Source organism: Pleurodeles waltl, chromosome 3_1, assembly GCF_031143425.1.
Source record: "Pleurodeles waltl isolate 20211129_DDA chromosome 3_1, aPleWal1.hap1.20221129, whole genome shotgun sequence".
Classification (NCBI taxonomy): Eukaryota; Metazoa; Chordata; class Amphibia; order Caudata; family Salamandridae; genus Pleurodeles; species Pleurodeles waltl.
In genome coordinates this window covers 426,757,076-426,778,305 of record NC_090440.1, presented here as the reverse complement: position 1 = coordinate 426,778,305, position 21,230 = coordinate 426,757,076, and the positions used below count along the sequence as shown (strand labels likewise).

Genomic DNA, 21,230 nt, shown 5'->3' with positions numbered 1-21,230 from the left:
TGAGCAGTCAGCTGTCAATCCTTTGGCAGAAGGTGAAGAGGGAGATGCAGAGGAACTCTGGTGAGCTCTTGCATTCGGTATCTGAAGAATTCCCCAAAGCAGAGACCCTAAATAGCCAGAAATGGAGGTTTGGATACCTAGGAAGGAGGATTGGCTACTAAGAGAGGTAAGAGCCTATCAGAAGGAGTCTCTGACGTCACCTGCTGGCACTGGCCACTCAGAGCAGTCCAGTGTGCCAGCAACACCTCTGAATCCAAGATGGCAGAGGTCTGGGGCACACTGGAGGAGCTCTGGGCACCTCACCTGGGAGGTGCAGGTCAGGGGAGTGGTCACTCCCCTTTCCTTTGTCCAGTTTTGCACCAGAGCAGGGCTGGGGGATCCCTGAACCGGTGTAGACTGGCTTATGCAGAGATGGGCAGCATCTGTGCCCATCAAAGCATTTCCAGAGGCTGGGGGAGGCTACTCCTCCCCAGCCATCACACCTATTTCCAAAGGGAGAGGGTGTTACACCCTCTCTCAAAGGAAATCCTTTGTTTTGCCTTCCTGGGCCAGGGCTGCCTAGACCCCAGGAGGGCAGAAACCTGTCTGAGGGGTTGGTAGCAGCTGCAGTGGAGACCCCGGAAAGGCAGTTTGGCAGTACCCGGGTTCTGTGCTAGAGACCCGGGGGATCATGGAATTGTCTCCCCAATGCCAGAATGGCATTGGGGTGACAATTCCATGATCTTAGACATGTTACATGGCCATGTTCGGAGTTACCATTGTGACGCTATACATAGGTAGTGACCTATGTATAGTGCACGCATGTAATGGTGTCCCAGCACTCACAAAGTCCGGGGAATTTGCAATGAACAATGTGGGGGCACCTTGGCTAGTGCCAGGGTGCCCACACACTAAGTAACTTTGCACCCAACCTTCACCAGGTGAAGGTTAGACATATAGGTGACTTATAAGTTACTTAAATGCAGTGGTAAATGGCTGTGAAATAACGTGGACGTTATTTCACTCAGGCTGCACTGGCAGGCCTGTGTAAGAATTGTCAGATCTCCCTATGGGTGGCAAAGGAAATGCTGCAGCCCATAGGGATATCCTGGAACCCCAATACCCTGGGTACCTCAGTACCATATACTAGGGAATTATAATGGTGTACCAGTATGCCAATGTGATTTGGTGAAATTGGTCACTAGCCTGTTAGTGACAATTTGGAAAGCACAGAGAGCATAACCACTGAGGTTCTGGTTAGCAGAGCCTCAGTGAGACAGTTAGGCATCACACAGGGAACACATACATATAGGCCACAAACTTATGAGCACTGAGGTCCTGGCTAGCAGGGTCCCAGTGACACATAACAAACATACTGACAACATAGGGTTTTCACTATGAGCACTGGGCCCTGGCTAGCAGGATCCCAGTGAGACAGTGAAAACACCCTGACATATACTCACAAACAGGCCAAAAGTGGGGGTAACAAGGCTAGAAAGAGGCTACTTTCTCACAACTACTGCCTGGATAGCCAGGTGAGAAGAGAGGGGCATTTTGCCCGGTCTGTTTTGCAGGACTTCCTAGTGTAAAAATCTCCTTCAGACCCACCGCCAGGGGTTATAGCTTGGGTATCTATTCTAAGGTAAGGAAGCTGCAGCTAGAAGTCTCTATCAGATGAACAAGTTACTTACCTTCGGTAACGAGGTATCTGGTAGAGACTCTATCTAGCTGCAGATTCCTTACACCCGCCCAAGCCTCCCCGCTCTGCGGATATTTTTCTTATGTAGATATATATATATATATGTATTTATGTGTACATATGTATATTTTTGATCTTGGAATTTTTGCCTTTCTTAAAGGGATGAAAGAATTTTTGCTTCAAACAGTCAAAGAGGTAAAATCCATAATGGTTGGTTCTTCCATGACTCTGCGCGTCTGGCGTCGGAAGTTGTGGAAAAGAACTGGCGTACGCGCGGCGAAAGGGGAGCCCGTCAGACATTGCACCTGCCGGTCTGACGAGGAGCTTCCCGATGATGAAGCATGACACCCTCTGGGTGTGTGAGGGCTCTAGCTTCTAAACTTTAATTGTTCACCCTAGAGTTAGGAACAGTGTACTTTTTGTATTGAGAAGTAGAAGTTCTTCAAGGATTGGGTAAATTTTTTTTTTTTTAAGTGGGTGGAGTCAACGTGAACTTGTAACCGCTCATTATATTTTAGCATGAGCAAATCTACACACGCATAATTGTTTGTGCTAAAATACAGTTCAGATATTTCCTAGGAGTACGATTTCCTTGTCTATTTCTGTAAGTTCTTGTGAATTCATGAAAGCCACTAATTCAAAGACATATAGCATGGGTGCACTTTTGTGACTTTCTTTAAGAATTGGGTCCCTAATTAGGTCTGGCGTTGACCAAGGCATTTTGTTTTTATGAATATTCTTTTTCTCTCTCTATCTATCGGCTGGCTTTACTGTGAGTGATTGCATTCTGCTCTTCCACAAGGAGAATATTGGCACACAAGGTAGTGTTGTTCAGTGCCAGGAACTACTGTGGCAATCAGTGGCGTAATGAAACTGAAGGGGGCCCCTCTGCAAAGAACATGGAGGCCCCCCCTCCAGATCCACATAGGGCATATGCTGGACTAAGGGGGTCTCCCTGCACCACGGGGACTTTGTTACACCACTAGTGGCAATGTGTGCTTTTTGAGATCAAAAAGTTTTATTTTTTTTGCTTTTTGGCAGTGTTCGTTACAGTGGTGAGGGCCAGGCAGCTCCCACAACAACAAAGTGTTACAAAAGCCACATCACAACAAGACATGCATTGATGAAACCAAAAGATTCACAACAAATGTTGGATCGTTGGCTTTGCCAGTGCTTGTTTATTTTCATGCTTCCCATAATCTTGTTGAAAATGTTAAACTGATTTTCCATTAGGAATATTTTGGGGAAATACTAGCATGCATCAACACATTTTACTAAATGACACTTCAAAGAAATAGCACCTAAAATTTCATAGTAGCGATAGGTTTTCGTTTACTTCTTGCATTTTTTTCTGAACATTTTATTTTGAAAGCAAAGAGTCATCACTCTTGCTTACAAGCTTCTGCAAACATTTGCATATAATCAGAGAGCATTAATCTTAGCCTCAAATAGTCAAACTGTTCATATGTGTGTACACTTTTATTTATTTATTTTTTATACTGGAACCACTGTCAGTAGTGCAATGTAACCTTAAAGAACAAGTTACTTACCTTCGGTAACGAGGTATCTGGTAGAGACTCTATCTAGCTGCAGATTCCTCACCTTAGAATTCCCTGGCGTCAGCTTCGAATCCGGAGTTTTTTCTGAACAGTACCCTGCGCGCGTGCCGTCGTCGTTCGCATCCGCCTGCGTTGACCAGCTCCGCGTGCGTCGTTCGAGCCGTCTATGACGTCACGGTTGTCTATATAGACGCCGTCTCGCCGTGTGTACGCCAGTTCTTTTCCACAACTTCCGACGCCAGACGCGCAGAGTCATGGAAGAACCAACCATTATGGATTTTACCTCTTTGACTGTTTGAAGCAAAAATTCTTAATCTTAATATTTTCTCTACTCTCCTGCCATATTGAGTGCCTGACCTTCTTGATTCAACGGCAGCCACCATACATAAAAAGATCTCCGGCAAAGAGCCCCCGAAAGGGGAGCCCGTCAGACATTGCACCTGCCGGTCTGACGAGGAGCTTCCCGATGATGAAGCATGACACCCTTTGGGTGTGTGAGGGCTCTAGCTTCTAAACTTTAATTGTTCACCCTAGAGTTAGGAACAGTGTACTTTTTGTATTGATTTATCATATTGGGAGTATGTACACTGGACCTATAATTCTCCCGATCCCTCCTTTTTGTTGGAACTTCTACTTCTGCCATTGTCAGGAGTACATTTTCAACCTTTCTCAGTATGGGGAAAGATTAGATAACAGCTAGTGAGCATCCTTAAAACATGCAAGTTAGTAGGTTTGCAGACTCAAAGGCATTCCAGGCCTGGAACTATTGCTTACTGTTTCCTCCAGCCCTGATACGTAGATCTGCGGAAAAGTAGCGAAATAAAGAAATTGCTATAGTAGGGATTGAAATTGCAAGTATTCAAGCCCTGCTATAGTATTTGCTCTGGCATGATCAGAGAGGCTATTATCAGAGCTCTTACAGAATGAGATTGCTGCCATAATTTGTCACCCACTACATGGCACCAGAGGAACAAGTAGATTTATTTACAGGACAAGTAGAAGCCACCTGTCCCCTGGACAAGTAGATATTTTATTAAATTCCACACCCCTGGAAGGTCTCCAAGCGTTTGGATTCATGGTCAGGAGAGGTCATAGCAAAGGTGTTAGGGTTTACTCTGCTGGTTGGACATCTATATCACCAGACACATCTGTGTCAAAAGTTGAGTTAGAATGCCAGGACCACCCTAGGCTGTTCAGTGGTGACGAGCTAACTGCCTATTGACTGGATGCCCAAGTTCCCAGAGGGTATCTGTGAGGACCGTGTTGAATGGCAGGAGAGGTTCAGTAGGGGCCTGGGTTAGCTGAAGAACCTCCATCAGGATGTCAGCCTTTACTTCCATGGTAGGAAGCTGCAGGCCAAGGACCTCTGCAGCCATCCACATAACCATGGCAAAAGAAGCACTCTTCTCTGTGGCAGGGCCTGGGAGAGAGACAAGTCTAGTATCTGGGGAGTTGTCTAGACCACTGACATCCTGTAATGTGCATACCAACTTCTAGTGTGGAATGAATTCACCCCTACATCATAGTCACTGTTGTTAGATTCAGACCGAAAGAGCTGGTGTAAGGAATGAGCTCTGCAGTGTGGTGATGGCAATGTGTCAATGTCAGAAGGGTTGGCTATTAGCTGCACTCAGGAGATGTGACCGCAGCTTAGGTTGAGACAAAGCTGGGTCAGAAACCACCGTAGGTAGTGAATCCTCTACGGGCGCCATTAGCATTGATCCTAATGGCACTGGCGCAGGGACTGGGTGCCAGAACCAAAGGCGGCACCGAAGCAGTTGAGGAAGCTGAAGAAAGTTCAAGAGGCACAATTGGTGCAGAGGGTGAACCTGCAGTTGGGACCCGGACTATAGGCGTCTGCGGACACTTGCGAACCGAAAGCATGCCAGAGGGAACAAGAAGCGTGCCAAATGTACACAGCATAGCCTTCCTAAGGGCCTCAATTTCCTGGGGCAGACCCAGTGCCAGATGTGGAATCCGCTCTTCAGTTCAGGAGTGAGACAGAGTGGCATGCTGATGCCCTCTCTGGAGTTCAAGAGTGTCAGAATGGGGATAATTTTCACTTGCACTTCTTCAGTTTTTCTTCAACTTACAAGAAAAACTTCAACTGTGACGAGGATCTACCACTGGAACAAGATCTTCCTTTTTACTATGACTAGGTGCAGTGTGGAGTCTTCTGATGTTTGCCAACATAGACATTCATCTGATGATCCCGCATGGCATCTAGGTTCATCTGAGCACAGTCACTGCAGGCCTTGGAATCATGTACCAACCCCCAGGCATACCTTGTGGGAGTCTGTGTCACAGACATTTGTATGCGAACAGTCCCTATAAGATTTAAACCCTGTTTCGTGAGGTAACCTATTTACCTTGTGCACTGGAAAAAATGAAAATTTTAATTTTGGAATGAGAGGAGTAAAGCTTTAGATTTGTGTTCTGAAGATGCAGAAAGAAAGGAACTGATGTCACACTGTTGGCATTTGCATATGACCGTGCTCGTCACTTATGGAGCTAATGAAGTTGGTGAGAAACCACACATCACCTACCCGCACACAAGAGTACTGCTCCTGAGTTTCCAGATCCAGTCTAAAGCCTGGGCACATGTACACAGGTGAGGAATCTGCAGTTAGAAGTGTCCATCAGAATTACTTATTTATTAGACAGTCTCTCAGTTCGAGCAAGCACAGCCAAACGTTACCTGCTCAAACAGTGTGGTGAATTGGTGGGGTGGACTGATGCAATCAGCGATTTTGCATACAAGGACTTCAGTTCTGTCAAAGGAGACAGCGGATAGCAGTCGTCTTGCACCTACCTGGACCACTGGGGTTTAACAGTGTGCTTAGGCGCAGTCGGGGGCCTCTTAGTTGTTGCAGGCCTGTGTACATCTTTACAGATGCAGCCTCATGGGATAAACGCAGACGCTCACTCATCTTTGGTAGTTACAGCCATTAGGCTGATTCAGTGCTCCTCATGCATCTCTGATGCCAGCAGTAGCACCAGGGCTTCAGGTACAGCAGCAGAAATGCCACCAACAATGATGATTTGATGCACAACCTTTTACGCGGCTTACTGTAGGAACTGCAATAGCAGCCCTCAATCTTCAGGTAATTACCAGCTTTGCTCCGTGTCCGTTCTTGATGTTTCAAACACTGAAGCACTCTGGACTTCTACTTAACAGTAACTCCTCCTGCAGAGTCAGACACTGTCTTTCCCTGTTAGAGCAAGCCAAGCAGACATTTATCTAGGTGCTTGCATAGATCCCCAGTTTCTCCAGATAAACTGCAATTTTTAGTTGATGTCCCCCTCATTTCTGGGAGACTGGCTGTGATGCAGACACCAGCCCTGATTAAACACCTTTCAAGTATTCTGAGGAGACCTACCTTCCACGGTAAAGAAGAACATGGAAGGAAGTGGTGTGATTTGTGTCACAATCTTATGCTTATTTTCCAAACAGAGGACCCTTGACCTTGTTTTGGTCAGGAAAGGCTCCCCACGCCGCGCAGCTCCACCCGACTGCGCCCGTGCCCTTCACCCAGCCCTCACTGCTGCTGTGAGTTCGAGGCCCTCCGCCACCTGCAGGCTCCCGCCTGCGCCTCATCCCTGGTGTCTAGTGGTTGCCGTAAGTATTGTGTGTCTGACCTGTGACTCTCTTTCTTTTGTATTTTCCATTGCTGTATCCTTTTTTTCTGCCTTTTACTCCTTTTAAAGCCTTTTTTCCTTCATCTTATCCGTTTTCTCCTCCTTTTAGCTGTTTTTCAACTTTCCTCTGCCTTCGTGCTCTGGTGCTCTCTCCCGCCGCTGCGTCCCCGCCCCCCTCGCACCGCCATTCACCCACCGCTCCCAGCTGCTCCTCCCTCCCACATCCCCTTCTTAATGGCGGCCGCTGCGCCCACCTGAGAGACCTACACTGGCTCACCCACGCCCACAAAGCACGCCACAACTCCTCAACGAGCGACTCACCTTCTACACTCCCAACCGTCAACTCTGCTCCGCCAACCTCACCCCGCTCCTTCCTTGCATCCATCAAACTTCAGCCGGCGGCAGATCGTTCTCCCACCTCGCCGCCAAGACCTGGAACTCCCTTCCCGTCCACCTACAACAGACCCAGGACCTGCTGACCTTCAGGAAACGCCTGAAAACCTGGCTGTTCGAGCAGTAGCATCCCCCCCCCAGCGCCTTGAGACCCTCGCGGGTGAGTAGTGCCCTCTACAAATTCATGATTGATTGAGGATGCCTCCAATATCTAAGACTTCAAGACCAGTTTGGATTGGTTCTCATTCAAATGTCATTGTGTTTGGCTGTCCATCAGACATAGCTTGTGTGTAAGATGATCGCTCTCGCAGCACGAAGAAATGGTGCTGGCTCCAAGCAGTAGTGTCCACAACAAGGGCAAAACAGCGTGTGAGATGTCTGCACCTAGCAGTCAACAGCCTTCTTGAAGGAGTAATCTGGGACAGACAAAAGGGCCAGCTCTGCCTAGACACTTCCTCCCCTTGGACACCAGAAACTGCAGTCTCACCGCTCACCCCTACCGTTTACCGAAAGCAGTGCTCAGAATGAACTAATCATAAGGCCCTTGCTAATAATTCTTTCATTGTATTACTAAAGGTAGTCTTGATTTACAGGTTTAATCACCAATCACAAATTTTCTTGGAGATCTGGGGCGGCCTCCTACAACTACCTCACGGATGATATCTGAGCCATCCCATGATACGCCTGAGGGAATGTACTGCTAAGTTGACACCCAAGAATGTGTACTGCCTTCTAGTATGCCAAACCTTGGCTAACAGGTGCTTGTCTGCCCTCCCATAAGACTGGACACTGTCTCACTGTATATTGGTAACTTCATCTGTTGCCACTGTTGGGACGGGGTGCACCAATTAGTCAATGTGTTTGGTCAGCAGGGGTGTGTAACTAGTCATTCTAGGTCTGCTTCTTTATTGTTGTACAGTCATGTTATGTCTCTACTTTTTCTTCGCATAACTGAAAAACTGTGATGATGTACTGGGTTTATTATTCTATCCTGTTAATAAAAATGTTTCAAACTAAGACAACAGACATGTGCAAGGTATGGTGTTCACATACACTGAAGAACTTTAAACAGGACAGGTCAGTAGACTGTGCTTGCTCCTGATACAGAAAAAAAAAAGATCTGGTCGTTCTACAAATTAACAAAAATTCGATAGGTTGTCAGCACCGCTTTATGTGACTTACCTTAAGCATGGACAGAAGTCCTATTCCTGCTATAAAGGCACGATTTGTGTGCCTATGCAGGTAAAAGAATAGTTATAAACCCCACCTAGGCCTCCATGCACACGCTAAATTAGCACGACGCCAGGACAAAACAAAATGTCAGGATATCAATTTCATATGCAGACAGACATTCAGGGAAAGGGTACACACGCATTCATTATGCAAGTGATATTCCTGTCCCAACACTAGTCCATAAATCTGCAGGTGCATATTTCTGAATGTCTTTTTGAATAGTCCTATTGTGAAACAGTGTCTCATTAAAAGGAAGCAGCGGCTTACATATTGCGAGGCTTATCCAAATATATCTCTATAAAGAGAGCTTGACTGTGGTGAGTAGAGGGGTTGTTCAAAAAGGTTTGAGGATATATTTTCAGAGACCCCTCAGGAGTAGGGAGGTCCCTCTCAAGATTCTGTTACTATAGCCAATGTCCTCTTCCATGAAATAGTCTAATTTTCATTTCTTCAAATTGGAGGGTTGAATCAAGTCCAACACTGGAGGAGGCAAATGCTGGTGGGGGCTATACGAACCTGGGGGAAAAGCAGCTACTGAATTGATGGCAAAATGTAGATGTAACATGGCTCCTAGACAGGTGATAATTTACTCTGTCTTTCTCTGATAAAAAGATTATGCTGGAGGGAATTTCTTCTTCTAAGAGTCAGCACTGGTTAAGAATAAAGAGTCTGAGTGCTCCTCTTTGAATCTCTTTCACTGCCATGATCATGTTTTGTTAGTGAAGAAGAACACTTCTACCTTTGGTGGTTCTATTTTCAAAGGGATGACCTGGGCGAGTGGCTGTAAAGATAACAAGATTTCAGATTTGGACTTTGATGTACAAGCCTTTTTATACCAGGCTGTTAAGAGGTTGGTCTCCCTTTTACAAATTACATGAGAATACACGAGCCCACAAAGGTTACATGTCCACATTAAACCTGTAGCATAAGAACAATAGGTATGATTAATGTGTACAATTGTCTAAAAGGGCTCTAGCAAGACTTGAAGCCTGATGGCTATTCAGAAGGCATGGATTTGCAAACTACAGAGGGGAGGTAAGGTGCGAGAAAGAAAAAAAAAAAAAACAATAAGAAAAGACTACAATTCCATGATCTTAGAGATGTTACATGGCCATATTTGGAGTTACCATTGTGAAGCTACTTATAGGTATTTACCTATATGTTGTGCACGTGTGTAATGGCGTCCCGCACTCACAAAGTCCCAGGTAATGGCCCTGAACTACGTGGGGGCACCTTGGCTAGTGCAAGGGTGCCCTTACACTTAGTAACTTTGCACCTAACCTTCAGCAAGTGAAGGTTAGACATATAGGTGACTTATAAGTTACTTAAGTGCAGTGAAAATGGCTGTGAAATAGTGTGTGCACTATTTCACGTAGGCTGCAGTGGCAGTCTTGTGAAAGGGGTTGTCTGAGCTCCTTATGGGTGGCAAAAGAAATGCTGCAGCCCATAAGGTTCTCCTGGAACCCCAATGCCCTGGGTACCTAGGTACTATATACTAGGGACTTATAAGGTGGGTCCAGTGTTCCAATTGAAATTGGTAAATGAAGTCACTTGCCTACAGTGACAAATTTAAAAGCAGAGAGAGCATAAGGACTGAGGTTCTGATTAGCAGCGCCTCAGTGACACAGTTAAACACTACTGATAACACACACATAAGGCCACAAACTATGAGCACTGAGGTCCTGGCTAGCAGGATCCCAGGGAGACAGGCAAAACACACTGACAAATAGGTTTTTATCTAAAAGCACTAGGGTCCTGGCTAGCAGGATCCCAGTGACACAGTAACAACACAATGACACACACTCACAAACAGGCCAAACGTGGGGGTAACCATGCTAGAAAGAGGCTACTTTCTCACACAACCCCAGTGACCTCTGGATCCTTACGTCTGTGAAGCACAGAACTGACACCACTAGAATGTTGTAGTGCAGCCACAAGCACAATTCAGACTGTTTCTTGGCAGTTACTCATCTGAACTCTCCCCAGGCTACATGCTTGAGCTCGAAGATTTTTCAACAGTTTGGGTTCGCCCATGATCAACAGGTGTTGTTGTTACAGCAATAGCCACAGATCAGCATGGCGTCTTTACCAAAAGTAGCCGAGCAGCTCAAGAAAGGCTGCCATTCGGATCATGTGATGTCAGTTTTCACAAGAAAACTTGAAACAAGAGGATACAACACACCAATTAGTATTCCAATATGAAACCATATGTTATACCTTGGACTTCTTTGACAGATGGATCAGGAATTTCTCATATTGCTCAATTGCAAAAATCAGATTGGGAATGGGTTTGCTCTCACGAAGCACCTTGGCCTGAAAAATAAAATAAAAAGTGGTTCGCTTGTACTTTTTAAATTCCTGCATACTTGTCACAGCAGCACTGAAAATTAAATTGCATTAAATATTTACTGAAAATTGGCAGTTCTACAGGCAACTAAACATTAGTGTGTCCTCAGCACTCAAGCTGGAGAATCGCCACTGTCTTTTTCTGTAACGTTCCAAGCAGTAACTTGACAAATGGTAATTCACAATAAATAATTACCTGCTCCTCCAAACATATGAGGGAAACACATTTAGCAGAAAGGGGAGGTAGGAGGCTAGCTCACACAAAATAGTTAAAACTTTTAAAATCATTTTTGTTTGGATGAAGCTCTTTGGAAGCATTAATAAAGGGACAAAGATAAGAAAAGGTTACTTACTTTCGGTAACTGTTTTTCTAGTGGATATTCTACCTAAAGATTCCCCACTTGTTGAATATCCCCAGGTGCCGAACTGGATGCTGAAACTTTTCCATTGTTCTACCAAGCCAGTAGGATGCATTAACTTCATTTCGACGCTGGAAGCGACGCCAGGGTGACGGAACTGGAGCCATTAGCACTCATCTCGGAGCAATGAGGCCACTTTTCCCTGTCCATTTTTTCCTGGTCCTTAGAGGAAGAGATGAGCGACCGACAGAGCAATCTGAGGCAGTGTACCGCAACAATCCACACTGGAATCTTCTTATTAATGACCTCTGCCCAACCTTCGTGACAAGGATGCCTATGGATTGTAGGGGATTCTTAAGGTAGACAGAGTATTCACTAGAAAGATGGTTCCAGAATGTAAGTAACTGTATCTTCTGATGGACACCTCTAGCTGCAGATTCCTCACCTTTGTAATACATCCCAAAGCAGTACCGAAGCCAGGTGGTCGGTCTGAAGAAGTGGTCAAACAAGATGTCCTGAAGTGTGACACCCCCAAATCCAGGTAACATACTTAGCAAAGATTTGAAAGGAAACCCATGCCCTGTCGAGCACTGATGTAAGGAGACTTGGCTCTGCTGAAGTGAGCATGAATTCCTTCTGGAAGTTCCTTCCTGGCATGGGCATAGTATATCTTTATGCAAAGTATTATCCAGCAGGACAAAACCTTTTCTGAACCGCTTTCGCTTTCTCGCTAACTGCATACTGTACAAGGAGCTGGTTGTCAGAACTGTCTCCTAGCTTCGGTTAATGTGAAAACGCGCTACTTACATGGAGTCCAGAGGATTTAATCTCACCCCCCTCCTTGCTGGGGTTAGGCAGGGGGTAAAAGACAGGAAGGGTAATGTATTTCTGCAGATGAAAAGGGTTCGCCATCTTTGGCAGAAAAATAGTTCTGAAGACCAATTTGTCTGGGAAGAAGCATTTTAAATAAAGGCAGACGGATACTTAGCACTTGCAACTCACAGACGCACCTCGCCAAGGTAATGGGCAAAAGAAAAAGTACATCTTGAATGTTAACAGGCTTATCTGGCATCTATGAAAAAGTTTAAATGAAGAACCCATCAAAGAAGTCAAAAACAGATTTAAACCCCTTAGTGGCATAACAAAGGATATTAGCAGAAACGTGTGTCAGTTCCTTCAAGATCCTGATCATAATTGGTGACTTGACAATGGTTAGCTGGTCTGGAAGGCAGAGAACCGCCAACAAGGCAGAAATATTTCCCTTGACTGTGCCCACAGCACAGCCCTACTAGGCTAATTATAGAGTTAAAAGGAGGGCCTCAGACAGGGGCATCTTGAATATTTTGTTTTTAACACCAATTGACAAACCGGATAGACCAATTTCATGAATGGGCGATGCGCCAGCCGAATGACATCAACCACATCCTGAGGCAGCTGAAAGGAGCTTTGGTGTCCCACTCAGTCTCCAGGCATGAAGAACGAGGGTCTAGAGATTACAATGCAGTTCCCGGCCAGTGAACTGGTGGTCCGGAGAGGAGAGGTAGACAAAGCAGGGAACTAAGGGAGCGCTTCAGGAGGTCTGTATCCCACACCCTTCTTGGACAGTCTGAGATGATGAAACAGGCTAAGCCAGAGTCTTGGTGAATCCTCCTAAGAACCAGAGGAATTAAGGGTATGGGAGGAAATTCAAATGGAAAATTCCACCTCAATCAAAAATCTTCCACCATGGCCTTGTGCAATGGATAGTGGAGGACACAGGACTGTGGGTACTGTGTGTTCTCCCTAGTGGCAAAAAGATCCACCTGAGTTGTGCCCCACAGGGCAATGATGTTCTGTTACCACCACCGGGTGCAGATGCCACTCGTGGTTGGCAAGATGACACCAACCAATGCTGTCGTCCTGGCGTTCATAGAGCCGGTGAGATAATTTGCTGCTGCCATACTACTTTTGCTGCTGTTATTATGCACCTTGACACATTGCCAGGATACTGTTATTTTTTTTCAAATACTAGGTTAGCACTAGCAAATAATTATTTTTAGTTGTGCATTTTAATTGAATTGGATGCCATTAAACTAATAAAGTCTTTTTTTTATTTTTTACTGTTGTGGCCATTATTGCTAAGTGGCATTCGCACACTAGTCTTTCTGGGAGGAACAGATATAAATGGAGGCAGCTGTAGTCTGCCTTTGAGATTCTTTGCTACTACCATACTAATTTTGCTGCTTTTACACTGCAACAAGGCTTTGCCAGAATATTGGGTTTTTTCAAATGTTATGCTAAACACTAGCAAATAATTGTTTTTAATTGTGTATTTTAATTGAATTGGGTGTGATTTAACTAACAAAGATTTTCTTTTAATTTTACTGTGGCGGACATTTTTGCTAAGTGCTGATTGCACAGTCTTCCCACCTGGGGGGATAAATATATATGGAGGCAGCTATGTGTCTGCACCAAAGGCGAGCCTGCCTGCTGCCATGGGCCTGTTATGTTGCTCCGCTTACACCTATGACATTGATTACTACTCAGTCTGAACTTGTCATGATCAACAGGTGAGTGCATTGCCTCTGACCTTCTAGAAGCCCTTCTTCCAATTTACACACTGTCCACTGCACCCAAGGCTTGTATCAGTACTACTATTTACACAACCCCTACACCTAATGAGATAGCTAAACCCCAGGGGAACCATGTGCTACTCTTCAGCTTATTTTTCATATGCCGACAACCATGCTCTCTTTTCCTTTTTTCTCAATGTCCACCTCTGCCTCTTTTTCCTCCACCACTATGAGCAAGCTAACAGTCAAAACTATGTAGTCTGCTTACAAAATAGACAGAGGAATGCTCTAACACCCATCCCTGTGTCCCTTTCACAGTTAAGGGTGTGTTCTCTATTACTACCCCAACACAGAGATGATACTGTTACCCATCAGGCTGCTACTTATAAGCCAATAGATTGAGCCGCTTTCTTCCCTACTGCCTCGATGTTACCAAAGAATGCTGGCCCCAACTTATTGGGCAGAGCTACATCAGGTCCTATTAGGTCGGTGAACCCAGTAATTACAGGATCTAGTTGACCAACTTTCATCCTTCTTTTATAATGACTCATTCTATCAGAGAAGAATCTAGGGCCACATGTACAAAGCTTTTTTCTTGTCGCAAATGACCTGATTCGCAGAATCGGGCTGTTTGTGATGAGAAAAAATAATTTTGCGTTATACATACCCTTTTTTTTGCGATTCGGTAATCTAGCTACTGAATTACAAAAATGGTTTGCGAGTCGCAATTAGGAAGGGGCATTCCCTTCCTAATTGCAAGTTGCAGTGCGATGTATGACTGTTTTGGGACCGTGAATGCTGTCACAAAACAATCGCAGTTGGCACCAATTTCAAACTGGTGCTAACCCATTTGCAAACGAGAAGGGGTCCCCATGGGACACCTTCCCCTTTGAGAATGGATGCAAAAATACTTTTTCAGAGCAGGCAGTGGTATCTAAAGATTAAATGTAAAAATGTGCTTTCTAGTGCCAAAAAGTGAAAAGCGCCAACGGCTGCTATCTGGTCGTGCTGCACTGGGACCAAGTCAAAGTTTTACGCTGACCAGGATGGAGCATGGGTTGGATACAATGAGTAGTTGGGGCCGGTCAAGTTTTTACCTTCGACCTTAGTCATTTTTTTTTGTTACTTTTTCCCTTGACGTTGGGCGAGTCTCCTCATAAGGCCAGTTTGCAGTTCGACAAAGGCGGCTTGCTTCAGCACAAGGCATTGCTGAATCCTGGAGGTCTTGGTTCTTGATGTCAACGGCAAAGAGCTCTGGAGCTTCAGCAGGGCAAACATCTTCTTGTAGAAGGTCACCTTTGGGTGTTAGAGGGTCCACAACACCAGCCAAGGGGCCAGAAAATCTGATTTGCCTCTTAGGGGTTTGGGACTATATGACAAATTCCTTACCTTCGTTAACACTTTATCTGGTAGACACAACATCTAGTTGCAGATTCCTTACCTTAGATCTGGAGATTTTCCTCGAGCAGTACCTCTGCGTGCCCTAAGATGGTGTCAATCAGCTCCACGTACATCGCTGGCGTCATCCACACTGGATATGCTGTCACAGGTCTTATACAAGTGCCACCCAGCATACTTACGTCAGTTTCTTTTCACAGCTTTCCATGCCAGAAGCGCAGAGCCATGAAGAACACTGACCACTGTTGTGTCAAAACTAGGGCCCTCAAAGAGAGTCCCTGTCCTTACAAATCAGTTAGCAGAGCGGGGAGAATGGGAAGGTCAGTAAGGAAGCTGTAACTAGACAATGTCTCTACCAGATAAGGCGTAACCGAAGGTAAGTAACTTGTCCATTCGATAGAGACACCTAGTTACAGGTTCCTTACCTTAGAAGAGATACCCAAGAAATACCATTCCCGGAAGTGGGCCTGCAAACTAAGATCAGACAATAAAGTCTTGCAGGACCTACTGGGCAAACTACCCGTCCCTACCGACCTGACTGTCCAGGAAGTAGTGTTTGGTAAACGTGTGCAGAGATGCCCATGATGCCGCTTGACAGATGTCAAGGACTGGAACTCTGAGTGCTAACGCAGTGATCACAACTTCAGCTCAGGTAGAATGAGCATGCAAACCCTCAGGGAGATGCTTCTTAGCTACCGTGTAGCACATTTTATTGCAACTTATATAGAGATGGTCCACTTCTACACTGCTCGACCTCTCTTCGCACCCACATAACCAACAAAGAGTTTATTATGCACCCGTACCTCTTTGGTACAATCAAGGCAGAAAGGCAATGCTCTTTTTGGTTCCAGACAGTGGAGTTTCTCCTCTTCCTTAGAAGGATGTGGTGGTGCATAAAAAGTAGGCAAGGGGAAGGAATGACCTACATGAAAGAGTGTAACCACTTTAGGCAAAAAGGAAGCCCTAGTGTGAAGCACAACTCTGTCAGGATGAATGGAAAGGTAGGTCAGCTTAGATGACCCTGCCTGCAGCTTACTCACCCTGGGACAGAAGTAATAGCCAAAAAGAAGGGCTGTCTTCAAAGTGAGAAACCTGAGAGGACAATTTTGGGGAGGCTCCAAAGGCGCGCAGCACATCAGAAATGTCACAACTAAATTCAAATCCCATTGGGGCATAATGAATGAAGATGGAGGAAACATGAGTAAAGTCTTCAAGGAACCCATTCACAATAAGAGACTTAAACAAGGAAGGCTGATCAGGCAACAGCAAAAAAGGAGAAATGGCAGACAGATAACATTTGAGAGTGCCCATTGCAGAGGCCTGCAGGGACAAAGAAAGGATAAACAGTAGGACCTTAGCGACAGGGGCAGAAAGGGGGTCAACAGACTTGTCTGTGCACCATGCAACACATTTCTTCTGAAGACAGGCATATACCAGTTTAGTGGAGAAACACCTGCCTGCCAAGATAACGTTACAGACTTTGAGCAGAAGGTCAAAAGCTGTCAAATGCCGCTGCTTAATCTCCACGCAGGAAACCCTCCCCTGTTGCTGTGACAGAAGAGTCTCCCGCAGGGGCAGTCTGATCAGAGGATCAATGGCCATGCTAAATAACTTGGGATACCAGACTCTTTGTGGCCAGTCCAGAGCCACAAGGATTACTTGGGCCAGGTCGTTCTTGATCTTCTTGAGAATTTTGGGCAGACATGGTACGGATGGAAACGTGTACAGGAGACCTGAGTTCCACTTGAGATGAAAAGCGTCACCAAGTGATTGTCTCCTTGGAATCTCCAACGCGCAATACTGCTGATAATGCATGTTCTCTATGGAGGTGAACAGATCTAGCCAGGGCTCTCCCCATTGCTTAAACAGACCTTGCGCCACCTCCGGATGGAGATGCCATTGGTGGCTGACTAAGCATTGTCAACTGAGTTTGTCTGCTCTGGCGTTCAGAGAGCCCCCAGATAATGAAGCACCACAGAAAAGCCCTGTTGTTCCAGGCACGTCCAGAGGCGCAGGGCCTCTTGACAAAGGATTGATGTAGGAAGCTGGCTCTGTATATAGTATATCAAAATTAGATATAGTGTGCAGAGAGTCCAGGGGTTCCCCAAGAGGCTTGACAGAGGCAATAATAGATAATACTAATGCCTTATTTGTGGTTGTGTGGTCAAGCAGTTACAGATCAGAGGGTAGTGTTAAGCATTTGTTATACACACACAAGCAATAAGTGAAAACACACAGTCAATGACTTAACTCCAGGCCAATAGGTTTTTATATAGAAAAATATTTTTTTGTTAATTTATTACTAGAACCACAAGATTCATTTAGCAGGTAAGTACATTAAATGAAAGGTACTTTGCATAATAATAGTTGAGACTTTGAATCAAATCAATATTGTACACAGTTTTCATTAAAATGGCAAAAAGCTATTTTAAAATTGGACACTGCAATTTTTGACAGTCCCAGGGGGAGGTAAGTACAGTACCGTTTCAGAGGTAAGTACCACACTTACGGGTTCAGACCCGGGGCATAGTTAGCCCACCGTTGGGGGTTCAAGGCAACCTCAAGCACCAGCAACACAGGGCCGGCCAGGTACAGAGGTCAAACAGGAGCCAAAATTATGTGGGCGCTGTAGGAAGTTGGCTCTGTATATACTATCTCAGAGTGAGAGATAGTGTGCACAGAGTCCAAGGAGTTCCCCCCTAGAGGTTGATAGTGGCAAAATTATATAATACTAATGCTCTATTTTGTTGTAGTGCAGTCAACCAGTAGGCTTATCAGAGAGTAGTGTTAAGCATTTGTTGTACACACACAGGCAATAAATGAGGAACACCCACTCAAAGACTTAACCCCAGGCCAATAGTTTTTATAGAAAAAATATATTTTCTTAATTTATTTTAGAACCACAAGATTCAAGATTTGAGGTAAGTACATAAAATGCAAGGTACTTCACACAGGTAAGTATAGAACTTTGGTTTAAAACAGTAGTACACACAGTTTAGGTTAAAATGGCAATAAGCTATTTTAAAAGTGGACACTGCAAAAATCAACATCTCCTGGGGGAGGTAAGTATGGTTAAGTTTCTCAGGTAAGTAAAGCACTTACACAGTCAGTCTCCTGGGCAGTCAGGTGCAGAGACCAAAGGAGGGCCCAAAACACATAGGCGCCTATGAAGAACAGGGGTGCTCCGGTCCTAGTCTGCTTACAGGTAAGTCCCTGTGTCCTCAGGGAGCAGACCAGGGTTTTTTTGTAGAGCACTCAGAGGAGGGGGGGAGGGGGTGGGGGGAGGGACAGGGTGGGGGAGGAGGGGGGGGGGGGGGGGGGGGAAGGACACACAAGCCCACAAAACACACCCTCAGCGGCACAGGAGTGGCCCGGTGCAGTGGGCAAAGTAGGCATCGGGTTTGATATTGAAAGCAATGGAGGGACCCGGGGGTCACTTAGGCGATGCAGGCAGGGCACAGGGGGACTTCTCGGGCCAGCCACCAACTGGGCTAGGATGATGGCCCTCTGCTGGTCACTCATGCACCGGCAGGTGGTTCCTCTCGGTCCTGGGGGCTGCGGGTGCAGTGCTTGGTCCAGGTGTCGGGTTCCTTCATACCACGCAGTCGCGGTCAGGGGGAGCCTCTGGATCCTCTCTGCAGGCGTCGCTGTGGGGGTGCACGGGGGTCAACTCAGGGTGCCCATGTTGTTGTAGTCACCTGGGAGTCCTCGCTGTAGTGTTGGTTCCCTGAATTCCAGCTGGGGGCGTCAGGTGCAGAGTGTGAAGTCTCACTCTTCTGGCGGGAAGAGAGAGTTCTTTGAAAGTTGCTTTAAAGTTGCAAAGTTGTTGCAGTTTTTTTAACAGTGCTGCTGTTCTCAGGAGTTTCTTGGTCCTTTGGTTTCAGGGCAGTCCTCTGAGTCCTCAGAGGTCGCTGGTCCCTGTCGGATGCAACGCTGTGCAGGTTCTTTGAGTCTGGAGACAGCCCGTTAGGGCTGGGGCCAAGTCAGTTGTTGTCTCCGTCGTCTCTGCAGGGCTTTCAGATCAGCAGTCCTTCTTGTTGTTGTAGGTCTAGGACCGTGGCTGCTCTCTGCACCACATATGAATATGAGGCTCCCTCCTCCGTAGCCAAGGTAGGGGGAGAGAGCATGCCAGTATCTGGGGAGGTATCCAGTCCACTGGCTTCACTGAGGTCCTTACACCAATCCATGGGGTCTTGGAGCACGTATTCTAAAGTGTCCAGTGACTCCCATTTCTCAGGCCTTAGGAATAGGGGGGGCCTCCTGGGCAAGCCACCGACTGAGCAAGGGTGAGGGCCACCTGCTGGTCGTTGCTGCACCGGTGGTCGGTTTCTCACGGGCTTGGGGGCTGCAGGTGCAGTGCTTCTCCAGGTGTCGGATATCTTCATCCTAGGCAGTCGCGGTTGGGGGGTCCTCGGGATTGCCTCTGCAGGCTTCATCGTGGGGGTGCAAAGAGATCAGCTCACGATGGACACATCAGAGTCTCCTGGGGGTCCTCTCTGGGTAGCTGGTTCCTCTGGACACGGGCCGGGGGCATCAGGTGCAGAGTAGTGGGGACTCACGCTTCTGGAGTGATGTGGGAGTGACTTTAAAGTTGGTTGTCTTTTCTTCTGGTTGGGCAGAGCTGCTGCCCACGGGAGTTCTTGGTCCTCAGTGTTGCTGGAAGTCCCCTGAAGGCTTTTCAGGAGTCGCTGGTTCTGTAGAACGCATCACTTTTTGGTTGCAGGGTCTTTGAAGCAGGAGACAGGCCGGTAGGGCTTGGGCCAAGTCAGTTGTCGTCTACTTCTCTTCTCTGCGGGGTTTTCAGCTCAGCAATCCTTCTTCTAGTGGGGTTGGCATGAATCTGAAGAGCTGGGTTCAGGGTCGCCCCTAAATACAAAATTTAGGGATGTGTTAGGGTTAGAGGGCAGTAGTCAATGCCTACTCTCCCTGAGGGTGGCTACACCCTCCTTGTGCCCACTCCCTCTGGGAAGGGGAGCACATCCCTATCCTTATTGGTCCTAATCCTCTAAAGCAAGATAGAGGATTTCTCAAGGAGGGGGTCACTTCAGCTCGTCACCTTAGGGGTGGACCTGGTTGAAGGGGGGACTCCTCCTTGGTTTTCTCATTATCCCTCCAGACTTGCTGCCAAAAGTGGGGGCGGGCATCTCCACTAGCTGGAGTGCCCTGGGGCATTGTAACATCAGACTGGAGCCTTTGAGGCTCACTGCCAGGTGTTACTATTCCTGCAGGTAGAGGTGTGAAGCACCTCCACCCAGGACAGGCTTTGTTTCTGACCACAGAGTGCACAAAGGCACTCACTCCATGTGGTCAGAAACTCATCTGGAAGTTACCGGCTTGCACAGACCAGTCAGCCTTGCACTAGCATTTGGGCTAACATACAGGGGGCATCTCTAAGATGCCCTCTGTGTGCGTTTTTCAATAAATCCCACACTGGCATCAGTGTGGGTTTATTGTGCTGAGAACTTTGATACCAAACTTCCTAGTATTCAGTGTAGTTATTATGGTGCTGTGGAGTTCATAATGACAAACTCCCAGACCATATACTCAGTATGGCTACCCTGCACTTACAATGTCTAAGAATTGACTTTGACACTGTAGGGGCATAGTGGTCATGCAGCTATTCCCTCACCTGCGGTATAGTGCACCCTGCCTTAGGGCTGGAAGGCCTGCTAGAGGGGTGACTTACCTATGCCACAGGCAGTGGTTTGTGAGCATGGAACTCTGAGGGGACTGCTGTATCAACTTTGTCTTTTCTCCCCACCAGCACACACAAGCTGCAGGTAAGTGTGCATGCACTGAGTAAGGGGTCTCTGAGGGTGGCATAATACATGCTGCATCCCTTAGGGACCTTCCCTGACCACAGGGCCCTTAGTACCAGGGGTACCTTTTACAAGGGACTTAACTGTGTGCTAGGGCTATGCCAATTGTGGAAACAAAGGTACAGTTTTAGGGAAAGAACACTGGTGCTGGGGCCTGGTTAGCAGGGTCCCAGCACAGTTCCAATCAAAGCTGGCATCAACACTTAGGCAAAAAGTGGGGGGAGTTCATGCCAACAGTAGCATTTTCCTACAGT

At 46.5% G+C, this 21,230-nt stretch overlaps 1 protein-coding gene across 4 annotated transcripts in view; it reads right to left on the bottom strand.

Moving 5' to 3' along the window:
* Positions 1-21,230, bottom strand: part of FANCI (FA complementation group I) — a 714,639-nt gene that overhangs the window by 32,700 nt on the left and 660,709 nt on the right. For all 4 annotated transcript variants that reach the window (XM_069222692.1, XM_069222696.1, XM_069222693.1 and 1 more), the window contains one exon: positions 10,720-10,815. In XM_069222692.1, the coding sequence (XP_069078793.1) occupies positions 10,720-10,815 (96 nt within the window). The remainder of the gene's footprint in view (positions 1-10,719; positions 10,816-21,230) is intronic.